Source organism: Aethalodelphis obliquidens, unplaced genomic scaffold (genome assembly GCF_003676395.1).
Source record: "Aethalodelphis obliquidens isolate GAN/ISIS:26980383/991018 unplaced genomic scaffold, ASM367639v1 scaffold35, whole genome shotgun sequence".
NCBI lineage: Eukaryota > Metazoa > Chordata > Mammalia > Artiodactyla > Delphinidae > Aethalodelphis > Aethalodelphis obliquidens.
Window position 1 is genome coordinate 4,299,479 of NW_020837979.1, and position 17,121 is coordinate 4,316,599.

At 41.1% G+C, this 17,121-nt stretch overlaps 1 protein-coding gene across 1 annotated transcript in view; it reads right to left on the reverse strand.

The window, feature by feature from the left end:
- Positions 1–17,121, reverse strand: part of SLC9A4 (solute carrier family 9 member A4) — a 58,282-nt gene that overhangs the window by 11,354 nt on the left and 29,807 nt on the right. Inside the window, exons 3-8 of the mRNA XM_027128639.1 lie at positions 16,674–16,933; positions 15,220–15,437; positions 12,244–12,446; positions 11,592–11,678; positions 7,621–7,691; positions 4,867–5,028 (exon numbers count right to left, since the gene is read on the reverse strand). Of these exons, the coding sequence (XP_026984440.1) occupies positions 4,867–5,028; positions 7,621–7,691; positions 11,592–11,678; positions 12,244–12,446; positions 15,220–15,437; positions 16,674–16,933 (1,001 nt within the window). The remainder of the gene's footprint in view (positions 1–4,866; positions 5,029–7,620; positions 7,692–11,591; positions 11,679–12,243; positions 12,447–15,219; positions 15,438–16,673; positions 16,934–17,121) is intronic.

Consider the following 17,121-nt stretch of genomic DNA (forward strand, 5'->3'; position numbering starts at 1 on the left):
TTTTGAATAGCACTAATCTATGCAGTACTAAATTTTTACGAGTACCTTTATAAGTACATTTATCTTGGAATTGTCCCTTTAGGGACTTTATCCCTGGTTAAAGAATAATGGGAAGAAACTAAAATCATATTTTACGAGGAGAATTAGACCATTGCCACCATGAAAATCAGGCCAGCTCAGAGACACTGGACCCTCTGAGATTCTAGAAGCAGTTGACTTCTTTCAGCCTTCTTCACCATAAGCACCCCTCCCTCCCCGCCGCCCCCCCCAAAAAAAAGGGCTTAAAAGCCAAGTCATGGCCAGGTTAGCAGTCAATGAACAATTGTCCTCCGAGGATTTCAGTCATGACATCGCTATGTGCAGAATTCTCATGTGACACACATATTTGATTTCAATCACTTCGGTCTAGTGGTGGTAATTTCTAAAAACTTACTGTATGAATAATATATGCTCACTGTAGAACATAGGAACAACAAAAATAGGAGAACTAAAGAAAATTAAACCCATCTCTCAGTACTATTACCTCCCCTGACATATTGGTATAAACCCTTACAGAGCTGTGATGTTTTTTCTTTTCTGGCTGCAGCTTTTTGAAAAGCACACGTGTGCTGATGTGCTGGTACCTGCTTGCACAGGTCTTAGGATAATTGACCATAGAGACAAGAAGTTATTGGTTTCAAGACAGGCCACTTTTTAAGTCCCTTTCCCCAAACATTGGTAGCGATATCGTCATACATAGCAAGGATATTTTTGTAAGTAATGCACAATGGGTAAAAGATTTTTAAGGGCTTGGAGACTGGATATCACAGGACGCCAGCATTTACTTAGCAATGCGATCTGTCGACTGACTAATGCCCTTCCTACAAAATCACTGAAACCAGTTTCCATATCGCGGAGCTGCAAACGTCAACACTATTGATATTCAGTTACCACCCTCGGTGATTTAAACATTACTATCAGGTCATTTCAACCTAACTGTTTAAATGTCCTTCAAATAAAATTTATTCTGATTTAGATACACCCACGCATTCCCACAATCTGAACACATTCCTTTATTATGGTGGAAGGAATCTATTGCTAAACAGAAACAACAGCTAATCAAATAGTTCCACTTTGTGTGTTCATAATAAAATGACCAAATAGGAAAAAACTATGGGTAAAGTTAAACCTGAGATAGGAAATCTAACTTGGCATTCTCCTCAGTTTATAATTAACCACTCTGGGAAGGACCAGACTCAGTTCAAGCCCATTTAGGCTGCTGGCTGGATGTGCAGTACAGGGTTCCCGGCAGCATTGCCTCGTACTTATTCACACTGAGAAGCTGCAGCTATAGAATCAGAAGGATGAATGATTGATTCGGGCAGTCACTGATGCATGGACTTTCCTACCTGCTACTTCGTTAGCAAAATCACTCCTGAAATGATATCATGAGCACAGGAAAGATACAATCCTCAGAAAGACTGAATGTTAGTAATCTCTAGGGCAAAAAAAGTAAAATTATAAAGTGAAAGTCTCATCACTGGAACAAGATATAAAAGAAACCTCTATTACCTTAAATAAAAGACCACTGGTAATTTCATGGCCATTGAAATCAAACTGGGGAAATCTGAATCTAAATGTATTTGAATAAAAAGCTGACATTTCCCTTAACTTTTTTAAAAAAATCAGATGCTATAATGCTGTAAAAAGAGGTTTCAGTTCTAAACACAGCAATAGAGATATGAAATCTAGTAGATGTTATCTTCATGCCATAAGACGAAGTCCCAAAAGGTCAAATATTTCCTGATTTATTTGGAGGAATCCATCCTCTTTTAGTAGCTTTATACATGAAATCCAGGGAAATGTATGTTGACTGAAGGATGTGCCCACTAAGTAAACAATGGTACTAACAGCTCTTCTGTGTATGTGGTTGCCTTGTGTCTTCTTAGAAAGGTCACCAAGGTGACCAACACTGAGAACGAGTGAAGAATGCAGAGCTGTGGGCCCGGCTCCCTACAAGGCAACGTTCCATCATGGAAGTGAACATGGCATCAGAATCTTCATACTAGTGTCTTTGGTGTCAGAATGCGTGACTGTGAACTTATACCTGTCATTATGTGATCAATTTAAAAATTCTTCAACTGCAATAAATTAATCTGTGCTTTTTAATACATGACATTGTAACTATTTGGGAGTTTCTAAAGACAATATCTTGAAGTCGCACAGCTTAGTGTGTTATGCCTATACATTTACTATAAATATTTTTTATCTTTCACTTTCTTCTCTTTTAACATCTTTATTATAAATATTTTAATATCTCTTCTCTTTAATAGTAACCAAATATTTTTTAATCGGCTTGAGCCTCTACCCACTGATGTTTCTGAGAACTTCCTACTCATGGGTAAAGCAAGGTGCCTTAGAGTTAGAATAATAATCCAAGTCCATAGTCTATTTATTCCATAGGGTTGTTCTGGGAGTCAAATAAAATGATGTACGTAAAAGTCAAGGAATTCCCTAGAATCAGCAGCGTCTGCCGTGTGCCACAGACAGCTTCTAGGGGTAGTGTTCTCCTGAAGGTCACAGAGTTTGGAAATCTAAACCTCTTGTAGAACAATTGCTTAAACTTCTAAAGAAAAAAAATATATGTGCGTTTTGTTGTTATCCTTTCATACGGAGTCACAAAAAGTGAGCTGAGTACACACTTCTTTTTCCTATTATTGTATGAAGGTTTGTTTTTTAAGAAATTACTGCTTTGATCTTAGGAGAGGAATTCCTTTTTGCTTGACGTCCTACAGATTTCTGATGAGATCAAATGAATGCAACTTAAATACTAAACTTGTAGTAAATATCGGTTTAAAAAATCTCCTCTCCCACCTCAGTTAACTAACCGGTTTGGGCTATAGGGGGAAAACATGTCTCCAACCTAGAAGGCTCTCTTACTAATCTTGAGTCAATGTCTGAAAAATAATTGACTCAACACAAGGGCATCCTCTAAATGAAACTGGCTTAAAAATTGGCTTGAGGTTAGGGACTGGGAAACCTGCTTACGACCAGTGCAACGTAATGTACAGAGATTCAAAATGTATTTTTGCACATGAGAGACTGATTCTCATTTGAGATAAGTGCCCCTACATTCCTAGACCAAGTGCTTACATCACTAGTGAGCAGAAGGTTGAGGAAGTTCCTCATGGTCTAAACTGCCTGCATCCGTCCAGGTCCAGCCCTCCTGCTGAGCGTTGAGTTAATTCTCATCCATCCTTCAGTGAGCAGGTCAAATGCCTGGGGACCAGATGAGGTTCCCTCTCACCCTCTCACAGCTCCCTGGGCTTTATGATCCTATGTTTGTGTGCCCTATTTTATTACTATCAAGACCCTGCTCCAGGGGTGCACTCCCTGAGGGCAGGGACCGTCTGCTTCCACAGGCTGTGGCACATAACAGGTGCCCTAGTACTCCCCTTCGCTAAGGGGATGCCCCAAAGTTCAGGAATCAAGTGAAGTAGGATTTGAAGGCAATATTGTAGAAAATAAAAGAATGCAAAATTATCCATGATGAGTGATATATCGACATTTTAAATAAAGACGAGATCAGTATCCCCGATCATTTTTTCTGCCTCAGGCTCTCATATGGCTCAGCACGGTGTTTCCAATAAATATTTGTTAGCACATTCCCGTTTTAGGACCAGAAATTTCCTTAAAGCCATGTAGTGGGCAGCACTCAAACCAACCAACCAACCGCGAAAACAGTCTCGCTGAGAAATATGGCAGAAAGCTTTCTGTTTATACAAAGGTGCCCTCAGGGCTGCTCCTGGAAATGTTCCCCATGTAAAAAAGGTGATGGCGTTTCTGATTCATTAGCAAGCAAGGGATGAGAAGTAACACTCAGGTGTTAATGACAATTTCATTGCTATCTATTCTTAGCTCTTCTCTCAACTTGCTTTTCAAAGGTGAGGATGTGGGGAGATAATTGAAACTCATTATCTTCTGAGGACGTCAGGATGGAGGAGCTGGTGTTCCTTGTGCTAGATATACGTTCTGACTAATTTCCCCAATTCGTAAACCATTTCTTGGGAGAAAACTGGGCATCTTTAGGGAGGGGGTGAATTCATTCTTATGACATTCAAGGAGTTCTCGGTAAATGTCAGAGACTTAAAGCAGCTTTAAAAAATGTCTAACCAGCTCTTGGGACAACTGGTTTCCAGATACTCCAACTGAAGCACCAGGCTTCAAAGGGCATCATCTTGTAATGATGGGGTATGTATCAGTCTTACCCCACCCTCTGTTCCCCTGGTAGCCAGTTCCCTCCTTGCTCCTGTTCACAGCTGGCCTCACACAAACGCGGCATTCTCCCAACTGCACACAGATCTTTGCCTGAGACACAATTACAAACACGGCCTTCTCTTTAAATATCCCACCAATCACCACACCTCTTGCTCCTATACCACTCATGCCCAAATCCAAGTTAGCATCCTAGGATGCTGACCTGGTCTCTCCTCATAGAAGACAGGAAGAGAGATGACTTATGGAACAAAGACAACAGCAAGATTAGCAGAAGCAAATGAGCACGGGTGAAAGGGTAGACATGTCTAAACAGGAAGACTTGTAACATATGCTAAAGATCTTCTATAAATTCGTTTGCCCCGCCCTCCCAAAGAAAGATGTCAAAAAACTCTCATCTTTTTGCTAGAAAGTAATTTTCAGAAACTAGGTGAAACAGATCGAGCATGGACCAAGCTATAAGATGCCAAGACTTAGATCTTATTTCTTCCATTTTTCCTTTGTCATATCTCTGCCTCTTCTCTCCTAATAGTACCTTTAAATGGAACAATGAGTTAGTGCCCCTTGTAATTCTGACATTGAAAGTCTAGATCGAGGGCAGATGTCACTTACTGATGGGCCATGGAAAAGGCTGTAGAACTCAGTATCCCGGTCTCTGCCATCTCAATAGCTTGTTTCATTTCCAGCTTCTTGTACAAAGAAACGATGCTCGATTTTGGCAGGTTCTCTCGGATTAGGATTTTCCGTAAATACTTATGATCAAACTTCTTAAACCTAAAAACGGAAACCAACAGTTTGGAAATCTTCAATCTCTGTATGTGTTATGTAAGTATATACTTTTTCTAGAAACAAACTACACTTAAATTTATTCTGAAAAACACCATGACAGTGCCTGGAACACATGTGACTTTGAACACATTTAAAAAAAAATAATCATAGCATTTATACATTTTTTAAAATAAAGAAAGAATGGCCTAGGGACCTGAATACATTGAAAATCAACCAAACAAAAGGAAGGGACAAGCTGTAATCAGGGTTGCTCATCTTTAAAATGAGACTAGGGGCTTCCCTGGTGGTCCAGTGGTAAAGAATCTGCCTTCCAATGCAGGAGATATGGGTCTGATCCCTGGTCAGGGAACTAACTTCCCACGTGCCGCGGGTCAACTAAGCCCGCGGGCCACAACCACTGAGCCTGCGTGCCGCAAACTACAGAGCCAAGGCGCTCTGGAACCCACACGCCACAACTAGAGAGAGAAAATCCACATGCTACAACTAGAGAGAAGCCCGCACGCCACAACTAGAGAGAGAAAACCTGCACACCACAACTAGAGAGAAGCCCGTGCTGCAGCGAAAGATCCCGCGTGCTGCAACTAAGACCCGATGCAGCCAAAAGTAAATAAATAAGTTTAAAATAAATAAATAAAATAAAATGAGACGAATAGTGATAACACAGGAGAGTTAAGGAGATCATGTGAAAGATAATTCCTCTCTTTCTAATCCAGCTTCCTTATGGCTGTTGTAGTTTGTCTTCCAAAAGTCAAGTATGGCCATGCCACTCTCCTATTTAATAGCCTTTTTTTTTTTTCGCGGCACGCGGGCCTCTCACTGTTGTGGCCTCTCCCGTTGTGGAGCACAGGCTCCAGACGTGCTGGCTTAGCGGCCATGGCTAACGGGCCCAGCCGCTCCGCGGCATGTGGGATCTTCCCGGACCGGGGCATGAACCCGTGTCCCCTGCATCGGCAGGCGGACTCAACCACTGCGCCACCAGGGAAGCCCTTAATAGCCTTTTGATATGAGTTTTAAAGGTCAAATAGAACTTTATAGTGTTAATGGCTGTAGAGAGCTCCTTAGCTCTGTACCATAAAAGCGTGTCCCTGTCTTTCCAGTCATGTCCTCCTTTTTTCTCACCTTTTTCTCACCTTGTCACTCTCCCATATCCAAACCATGACATGTTCTCCCTTGGCTTTGCAGATGGAAATACACTGCTGCTACTGTGGTTGCTTGGCAGGCTTCCCATTCTTCTTGGCCTGGAGAACTCATTTATTTTCCAAACCCACTCCCATTTCTGTATTGCTATAGTTCTATGCATTTGCCTCTGTTACAACATGCGCCATATTGACCATAATTATTTGCTCAGGCTCTTTCTCTTCTCCCCCACCCCACCCCCAGGATCACATGTACTACATTGTGAAGACCTAGAACACAGTGAGGGTGTCTTACTGCTCTTGACACAGTTTAGAAAGTTAGGTATAGATTCGGCTAAATGGAAGAATATTTAATAATGCTTCATTGGAATAACTATGGCATTTGAACTTAAAAAAAAAATCCATGGCCTAAATTCTAGATCGGTGGATAGTCACAGAATTTAAATTCTATTTTAACACTGTAAGGACTGCTAAAACGATGCTTCTTTCTACCTCATAAAAAAAAATCCCACTCAGGAGACTTTCCTGGCAGTCCAGTGGTTAAGATTTCGCCTTCCAATGCACGGGGTGCAGATTTGATTCCTGATCGGGGAGCTAAGATCCCACATGATCTTAGCCAAAAACCAAAACATAAAACAGAAGCAATATTGTAACAAATTCAATGAAGACTTTAAAAAATGGTCCACATCAAAAAATCTTAAAAAAAAAATCCCACTCAAAAGCTCTCAGTTTCTGTGCCACACCCTGCAAGAGCCAGAATTTTAAAGATCTAGTCTCTCTTGGCATCACCAACATCAATATGTTGGAAATGTCTACCATTTGGTTAATTGAACTACTGCTAACGCCTACATCCTCCAAACAACAGTGTAAAACTTCAAAAATCTCGTCTTCCTCATCCTCAATAAACTCTCCTCCGGGTCACGTCATTAAGAAATATGGCTGTAGACTAAATCCAGAAGAGGATGAGTTCTGAAATGTGAGATGTTGTGGAGAAGAGGGCCCCCGGAATCGTTATGCGGGAAGGACCTCCCCCACGATGGAGGAATCTCTTCCCCAGGATCCCTGATGACTCACCAACCCTCCTTTGCAGCCTCTTGAAGCCTGTTATTCCCTGGTTGTGCTTCTCGTATCACTGGGAAACTTGTCCTTGTTTTAAACTTAAATCTGGTGTCTCTAATTTCCACTTGTCAGTTGTACTAGTTTCCTCTAAAGCAACCAAGCCCAAGTTCACTGCTTCCTCCACCTGGTAGCTCTCCATTTCCCAGGACTTCTGCCTGCTTCTTGTATGGCATGGCTCTCAGGCCCTTTATCTTCCTGGCCACCTTCCTCAGGATTCCTTCTACTTTTATCTTATCCCATCTACCTAGCTTCCAGTGGAACCTTCTGAGGTTCCGCATGTCACATATATCCCTCCTTGGTGGTGAGACCTCTGCCTCCTTACTTGTCTCTCACTTGGTAGTGGCTCCACTGCCCACACACATCTTCAATTCCAGCCTTCAAGTGATCCATCAGCTGCAAAACCAAACACAGGAAAATGATTTGCTGATGAAACGTTAGCCCTACAAGACACACAAGGAGGGTTAATGCACCTTGGAAAACAAAGGGGCTTTACTTTCCAGGAGCACACCCTCTTTTCCATCACTGTTCATGTAACGGACGCTTATAATGCCTTTCCCAGTAACACCACTTAGTTTCGTGATACAAAGCCTCTGTAGAGAATTTCTTTAATAAAGCACATAACTTGCAATGAAAACAAGGTACCTGCTTTGCTTTGAATACTATTTTTCTAGAATGATCTAGGAAATTTCTCATTACTGAGATCAAATGGATACAAAGCCTAATAATTAACTTTTAATTCTTTTAATTTCATTGAGAAAGAAAAGAATATGCCAGTATCCAATTTATACGACTCCTGAAAATATAATTCTACAGGTATTCTGTTATAATAGCAACATATAACAACAAAATTTATCTATATGCCTCAGTTTTTGTTTTGTTTTGTTTGTTTTTTCTTTTTATTTTGGGCCGTGCCACATGGCTTGTGGGACCTTAGTTCCCCCACCAGGGACTGAACCTGCACCCTCAGCAGCGAAAGCACAGAGTCCTAACCACTGGATCACCAGGGAATTCCCACACCTCACTTTTTTTTTTTTTTTGCGGTACGCGGGCCTCTCACTGCCGTGGCCTCTCCCGCTGCAGAGCACAGGCTCCGGACCCGCAGGCTCAGCGGCCATGGCTCACGGACCCAGCCTCTCCGCGGCATGTGGGATCTTCCCGGACCGGGGAACGAACCCGCGTTCCCTGCATCGGCAGGCGGACTCTCAACCACTGCGCCACCAGGGAAGCCCCAACGCCTCAGTTTTTATCTGATCATTTTGTCTCAGTATTTACATCTCACCATCCAAGCCAATTATACTACATTTGCCTTATCCAAATTGTTTATAGGAATTTAGGAAAAAACAGTCTCTTCGTAATTTATTACTTTACAAATAATTTAAATTTGTAATCATTGAAGTTTAACATGGCTTCTAAATTTTTTTTGCAAAATAAATTAAAATACTAAATTACTTCTGAAATAATTATGTACTCTCTACCAATAATTATACCTTTTTTTGAGAAAAAGAAAAATAAGAAAGGGGTGAAATGTTCCAGTTCTATTGTCTTAGGTATATATCTAATTTCTTAAAATAATGAACAGAGGGGATGAAGGTAGAGACAAAAATCTTCAATCGGGTTAAAGCACTACTGATTATAAAATGCTCACTCCCTATCCCCATCTGTTGAATAGTTTCAAATGGCCTTGAAAATTTTTCATTTGCGTTTCCTGGAATTAAAATTACTTTATTTCCTTAGGTGACTTTGGCCATGAAATTCAGGTCTGATTTTGAAAGACTTCATCAGTTTCTCCAGCATTAAAGTTATGGACTTTCAGGCATGAAAGAAACCTCCAAATTATGTGGGTCAATCATCCCCTCCAAGCCTGAATCTCTTGTACAGCAACTATGCCGAGTGTTTCCGGTTATTGCTTGCACACGTCCACTTCACCTTTGGGTGAGCCATACAAGCAACTGTCCAAACACTCTTCATTAACAGAGCTGAAGCCTCTCACCCTATGTTTTCCATACATTAGTTCTCATTTCTATTTCCTGTAGCCACATGAAACGCCATCCCTTCAATACTGTGTCGGACTTAAAACTTAAAACAAACAGAGACCAAGATCGACTTTTCACTTTTATCAGAGTTGTCACCAAAACTGCCACTAGGCCATGTCTGCTGAACTGGAAGCTGTTACCCCTTCTTTATTATAAGTTCAGGAAGAGCAGAAAATCCCATGTTCCATTAGAATAATGATTTCTTCCTTCCTTCCTTCCTTCCTTCCTTCCTTTCTTTCTTTCTTTCTTTCTTTTTTAGAACAATAATTTTGGAAGCAAGTCAGGCAACCCTGAACATTATTCATCATGGTAGTTTTCTGAGGTGTCAACTCGGCTAGGCTACTCCCCTGTTATTATTAATACCCATTGAGATGTTGCTGTGGAAGTATTTGGTAGATAGGATTAAAGGTCACTGATCAGTTGCCTTTAAGTAAGGGATATTATCCTAGATAATCTGGGTGGGTCTGATGTGATCATTCGAAAGGCCTGAAGAATAAAGCAGAAGAAAATTCCCCTTGCTTTTGCCTGAGAGTTCCAGTCCACCCTTCCTGATGGCCTGTCCTACAGATTTTGGATCTGTCTATCCAGCACCCACAGTAGGTGAGCCAATTCCTTACAACAAAGCTCTTAATATATATCTCCTACTAGTTCTGCTCCCCTTGTTGAAGCCTGACAGAAGCAATGCTAGCTTGGACCCAAAAGGGAGAGAGAGAAGATGAAATGAAAGAAAGCTACTGGGCCCCACATTTTACAGGCAAGAAGCAGGCTGAACAAATTAATAAGCCGCTAGAGTTACAGATGTAGAAAACATACTTATGGTTACCAGGGGGCAAGTGGGGCAAGGATATATTGGAAGAATGAGACTGACACATACACACTACTATGCATAAAATAAATAGCTAGTAAGGACCTACTGTATAGCACAGGGAACTCTACTCGGTACTCTGTAATGGCCTATATGGGAAAAGAATCTAAAACAGAGTGGATATATGTATACATAGAACTGATTCACTTTGCTGTACACCTGGACCTAATACAACATTGTAAATCAACTATACTCCAATAAAAATTACAAAACAAAACAAAACAAAATTAATAAGTCACAAACACCTGCTACTGTTCATGAAAAAAGAACTATGACTCAGTGGGTGGAGGGGAGAACACAGAAGGTGGAGCAAAGAATCATAGAAGATTGTTCCCAGGACTGGAAACCAGGACTGGAAACCCAAGCAGACTTGGAAATTTGCTTGGGGTAGATGACTCCTTTTTTCCTTCCATATTTCCCCCTTTTGGAAAAGGAGTATCTATAGCCGTTATCTGATGACTGTCCTACCAGTGCGTTTTGGGAGAAGATGACTTGTTTCTTGAGTTTCACAGGTTCAGAGTGAAGAGGAACTGTATCTCAGGACGGATTATACCTAGAGCCTCACCCATCCTTGATTTAGATGGTTGAGATGCTGAGAGTTGGGTCTTTTGAACTCACAAGATGTAGGTGAGATTTTTGGTCTCTGAGTTCATTCTATAGTGGATTGAGGCTTTTGAGATGTTGGGATCGGTTAATGTATTTTGCATGTGGAACAGACATGAGTCTTTGAAGAGCAAAGGACGGATGCGATAGGCAGAATGTATGTTCCCCAAAGACGTCCAGGGTCCTAATCCCCAGGGCCTGCAAGCATGTTAGTTTTTATTCAAAGAGGAATTAGGATAGCAGATGAATTTAGGTTCGCTATTCAGCTGACCTGATGATAGAGAGAATACCCTAAATTACCCCCATCGGCCCAGTATAACCATAAAGATCTTTAATGTGGAAGAGGAAGGCAGAAGAGTCAGTATCAGACTGATGCAGCATGAGAAAGCCCTGACTGGTCATTGTTGGCTTTGAAGACAGGACGGGTCCACAAGCCGAGGAATGCCAAGAACCTCTAGAAGCTGGAAGAGGCAAGAAAACAGACCCTTTCCTAGAACCCCTAGAAAGAAATGCAGCCCTGCTACATCTTGATTTTATCCCGGTGAAACCCATTGTGAACTTCTGACTTCCAGAACTGTAAGATAATAACTGTAAGATGTAAGCTACTAAGTCTATGATAATTTCCTACAGCAGCACCAGGAAACTAGTACAGTCACTGTTGGTGGAGCTGGAGAGGAAAGAGGCCATGTCTAGTGACATATACACACCTCATCAAAGTTCTAAATCACTCCCATAGGTGACGAAGAGGGAACGTCTTATCAACTTATTAATTATGACCAAGAGATAACTTACACGGGTATGAAGTTCTTCGTTGATGGATTCTTTTTTATTGGTCTTTCTAACATCCAGGTACCTGACCAGAGGGCCAATTGTGATTCCCTAGATCATAAACCACAAAATAAAGCATTTTGTTGTAGTGAAGACTGTCACGATAGAGAGCAAATCTATTGCAAATTTAGAACTTCCAATTTTAATGTCTTTGTTTTGTACTAGTTTCTCCTGGATAAATGCTCCAGTGTTTACTTTAGTTCTTACTTAATACCTTTACACTCTGCAATAAAAATAGGCCTGATGTCTATAATTTAAAGCAGGGATTTAGTTTCATTCCTTAAAATAACCTCCCATTAGTTTGCTGAGAGCTAATACCAGCTATAATAAAAACTATTTAATACCAATTGTTATCTCATGTTCAGCAATAGACATCAGGCGAGCTCTCATTCACCTGTACAAAGGGATATTTTGATTGATATCTTTTATCAATTAAAAGGTCACAAAATGTCGAGGTTACAGGATGACCAAAAACACGATCTAGAAATATTTGGGAATTTAGTTTGGGCACTTGTCTGAAAATCAGATAAAGTGTCCCTTTCTTGGTATTTTACTAATTTAATACACAATCCTGAGAAGAATCGACTTATTTCAAATATGAAAGAAATCTACCAACCTGGATAAATACAGTAAAATATATAACTACTAGAGTAGCAGTGACAAACATTTTCTTCCTAGGAAAAAGAGATAGAGGAAGCAAAAACGCAAGTGAAAAACTTCCAGCTCCTCGGACACCACTGTAGAAAATTATGCACTGGTCCTTGATGGAGAAGGGGAAAGTCCGAAACTGGTTACTGATATAGAAGAGAGCAAACACGCCTAGAAGGGGGGAAATACGTATTAGAGCAGAGGGTCACGAACGAGGAGACAAAGCAGCATTAGTGAACCCAAGTCGTGTGCACGTGCCCACAAAACGACGCAACCTAATTCCATCACACCCATGGCAGTCTGTCCCAAACAGAACAGCTTACAAAACTCTTTACTTCTTGGGTAGCTGTGAGACGGCAGTGCTTCAAGTCAGAAGTGTTCTCTGGTAGTTTCCCAGCATGACTGCCTCTGTGCGTGTGCACGTGTGTGTGTGTGTGTGTGTGTGTGTGTATTTAAAGTAATAAATCTTGATACTTTTGATATAAGAAATGGTATATATTTTCTAATCTATTTTATAAATTTTGCTCAGCCTTTCAAAACTAAGAAAAGCAAGGGTATCACTTGGAGGGTAGAAGCATTTTTATCAGCTCATACTCTCCCTGGGTCAGCAGAGGAGGTGTGTGATTTTGAAGGTGAGATTAGCCCTCGCAGTGCCTGGGGTCTGTGCAGGTGAGCAAATCTTTTGTGGTTGGTTTGGTTCTTCTTGAGGTTCAATGCAAAAAAGAAAGGAAGTTGGCAAGGGGTCCAAGGAGGGGTTTCTTACTGTCAGTAAGTGGAAGGTGGAGGGCAGGAGAGCTTGCTGAAAACACAGAGGTGTTTTCTACCACATTGGTTTTCCATCCCCATGTGGCTGAGCTGCCACCCATGCAGTGGTTCCTAGTGAGAAAGGTCCCTTCACTGATGCTCTGACTCATCAAAGCAGAGGTCTCCCTGGAGAACAGTAAACCTCTCGGTATCCTCATGTGGTTTCTAATCGCACAGACATCACAGCAAGCATCACTGACGTTAACTCTACTGCCCTGTAGATCCCCACAGTACTAGAACTGAAAGGGACCTAACAAATTTGTCCACACCCACTGTTGTGTGGTTGGGGAAGAAGCTTTTGAGTAGTTAACTCTCTGTCCAAGGTCAAATAGCTAGTTAGTAACAGTGATAGGACTTGATGTGACGTTATAAATTTATACCAGAGTACCCTTAATTCTTTTCTCTCCTGAAGACCCAACAGGCACATATATTCAGAGTTACTTTAATGAATATTTTTAATATTTCTACATTCTTGTTATTCTTTCCTAGCATCCTCTGATAGTAGGGACACTGACAGTGCCGGACACAGTAAAATTTAATTTTTCTCATTTTGTTTTGTTTGTCCCGGCTCCTCCACGGGCTAGTCCTGTGACCTTGGGCAAAAGTCAATCTTTTCATGTACGCATCTTCTCATCTGCTTTCTGGAGGTACTGAGTACTCACACCAGAAGGTGGACGTAAGGTTTAATAATTTAATATCTATGAATAACATAAAGCACGACCTTCTATGTTGTAAGCCTTCATGAGTTGAACTATTCTTAGCTAGGATGAGTCAGGCAGGAGTGGGAGAGCTGGACTCCGACACCTGGCTCTGTCCCTCGCTGTGACGTGGCCAAGTCATTCTCCTGGGAACTGTTACATCATTTCTCTCAGATGGAAAATGAAGGAGCTGGGTGGCTGGTCACAAAGCATCGTGAGGTCTCCCCAGCATTAATCTCCCAGCTGGTTTCTATGCCTGTTGGCTGGGCAGAAGTTCTGAGGTGGTACTCTTGACATGAACCCTACTGTCCTGTAGATCCCTACAGTAGTAGAACTGAAAGGGACTTACGAAATTTGTCCAGACCCACCATTTTGTGGTTGGGGAAGAAGATTTTGAGTAGTTAACTATCTGTCCAAGATCAAATAGCTAGTTAGTCATACTGGTAGGACTTGTGAGATTATAAATTTATATCACAGAATCCTTAATTCTTTTCTCCCCTGGAGACCCAATAGGCACATATATTCAGAGCTATTTTTATGAATATTTTTAATATTTCTACATTCTTGTTATTCTTGCCTAAATCCTAAAAACCATTCTAAATTTAGAATGGATATGTTCAAGATGAATTCTGAGCCATTTCTCCTAATTTCTCTTTGAGCAATTGGCTTGAAAATACTGGTCAAATTCACGTAAAAAAATGCTTCAAATATTGGTTGAAGTCATTTAAAATCATAATCTCTTCTAATCAAAAGGTAAAGCATATCTTGTAGTTCAGTACTGAGTGTTCTTTCTAGCTCCAGAAACATAAATATACAAGTTAAATTAAAAGCCATTAGTCAAGACACCTCGTGTTTTTAAGTTAGGCATATTTTATAGGGGTGACACCAGTTACACTGTAGAGTTGCCTTTACTAAGCACTTTTCAAAAATAGAGATTCACTTCCTTTGTTTTCTATATATCACACTCAACCCTTCACTAAAACCACTTGTAATAGTTAGGAGACGGTTTTCTAACAGTACTTGCCTTACAGTTTGTGAGATCTCACTTTTCCTGTAACAAAAGTATAAAAGAAAGCCCGCAGTTTATAATCTGTATCTGATTTATGGTGCAAGAACTCATAAGCTGGCAAAGAAGTGAAGAGCAAGGGATGAATGTACTGAGTTATATTTAAATGTGTAGATGTGAGAGTTTTCTCTCAATTAAAAACAAGTGCTCCTGCTTCAGCCTTGCTTCAGTGCAGAACCTTATCGGCCAGTGATTATTCTGAACTGATTGAGGAAGCAAACGGGGAACATTCCTGGTCACTACAAGGTACCCAAACCCCCCTAACCAGTAAAACCAGTTGGCATCACCCCATTGCTTTTGCTTTAACCTTGCAGGAAGGAATAAGAAAAATAAAAAAAGAAGCAGGTGGGACTCTCCGGGCCCTGCTGTGTCTTACTGATGGCTCTCCAGATCTGGCAGAAGGCCAGGGTGAAGCAGACGAAGGCCCAGTTCCACTCGTGGTTCTTCCCCACAGTGGACACGCCCATGAACATGAAGATCAGGGTCTCGCTGACGCTGCTCAACATCTTCATGAAATACTTGATGGTCGTGTAGGATGTCTGGGACACGTTTTCTTCAACGTACTTTTTCATGGTCACTGCACAGGCTGTGATTCTGCAAAAGGAAAGGAGTCTCAGGGAGAAGCCACAAGACCTTGCCCCTCATTGGAAAGTCCTCCCTATTGGTGATGGTACAGAGACACAAATCCTGTTTCTATCCAGAGAGAACGTCTTCTCCAATCCTCTCTCTGGCTGCAGGTTTTTCCTGAGATTTTCTTTCTTCTTCCTCCCTAAGGGGTCTTGCACAAGTTGAGTGTGGTAGGGAAGGTGGGCTTGACACGGTTTTCCCGCAACAAAATGGCTCACAATTCATGCACGAGCCAGAAGCAGGACTGTTTTTACTTTGCTCCCTCCACCCCCATCATGAGCTCTGTCAGCCCCACCTCGTACTCTCTACTTCACCTGCCTTAAACCAAAATAACCCAGTGCAGTTACCTAGAAAGAATACTTCAGCGAGACCCCCTCACATTGTAATGTTTCCTACAAAATTTTAATGAGAAATTTTTCCTTTAAAATGTTTTGTTCTAGAGTCACTTAGCAAGTCTGGATGGGAAAGAAAGGACTTTGCCTTGTCTTAGTAGTTTGCTCACTTCTAAGGTGGGAAAATGATGAGTGCCTAGACTTTACACTACTGTATTTAATTAAGATAAATATTTCTATACAATAACATTGTGCCCAAGTGGCTGGGTATGAGGATGATGTCATAAAGAAGGCAACATGATCAGATACAATAAGCCAAGTTGAGAAGCTTCATTCCAAGATCTACACAAGGATAAACATTTCAAAGATCTTTTCATTAGGAAAAAAAATCTGAATGTCTAGTCTTATCCCATCTACCCAGTTTCACTCCACACTGACCAGTCCTGGAGCTGTGATGTGATTTGAGGGAAATAGGAGAAGGCAGAGCCCAGGAATGATAGTAGCTCACGGTACGCTTCCCTTTAACTTTAAAATAATGCATTTTTCAAGGAAAAAAAATAACGACTGAAGCGAGACTTTAACCTTGAACCTCCCCCAGCTCTTCTCTGCAGCAGCTTTTCTGAGAGTTATAAATTGACCTTATAATTGCTATGCAGGAAAATCACCAGAACAGAGCAAAAGCAAATGCTGGAGAGAACATTTGTTTGGCAAAGGACCTGAATTGGATTTTACAAAAGTTCAAAAAACCTGGATCCTGAAACGCTTTTGAAGATTGGCATTAGGAGTCAGGCCTTTCTCAAAGCCTGGTCCACCAGATGTGGTCCTAAACTCTCTTTTATTGGATGAGAGTTGGTCCTTGGTTCGTACTCACGCCAGGATGCCAGAGAGATAGAGCGTCTCAGCCACTAAGTAGGACAAGTAGCTGAACATGAAGACGATGAGGGGTTCAATTGCTGAGATGTTCTGAGTGAAACGTGTGATAAACGCAGAAATGAATCCAAAAATGACGCCGAAAAATACTCCCCCGCACCCCACGATAATGAATCGGGCACATCCGGCCAAGATGTCCACAGGTTCTATGTCTTCAAATTTATGCATCTTTGTGAAGGCGATTAAGATGTTATATAAGACCTAGACAAAAAGAAAATGAAAAAACAAAAAAGTAAACATGAATTAGAAATGAGAAACAGCTTACACACAGATTCTTAACTTTGTGTCTAGTTAAATAATACACCACAAAAATTACAGAACAAGAAATATTAACACGGCTGCCTAACATTCAAATGCCTTCCAGATAATTTAAGTTTATTGTTTCTCCG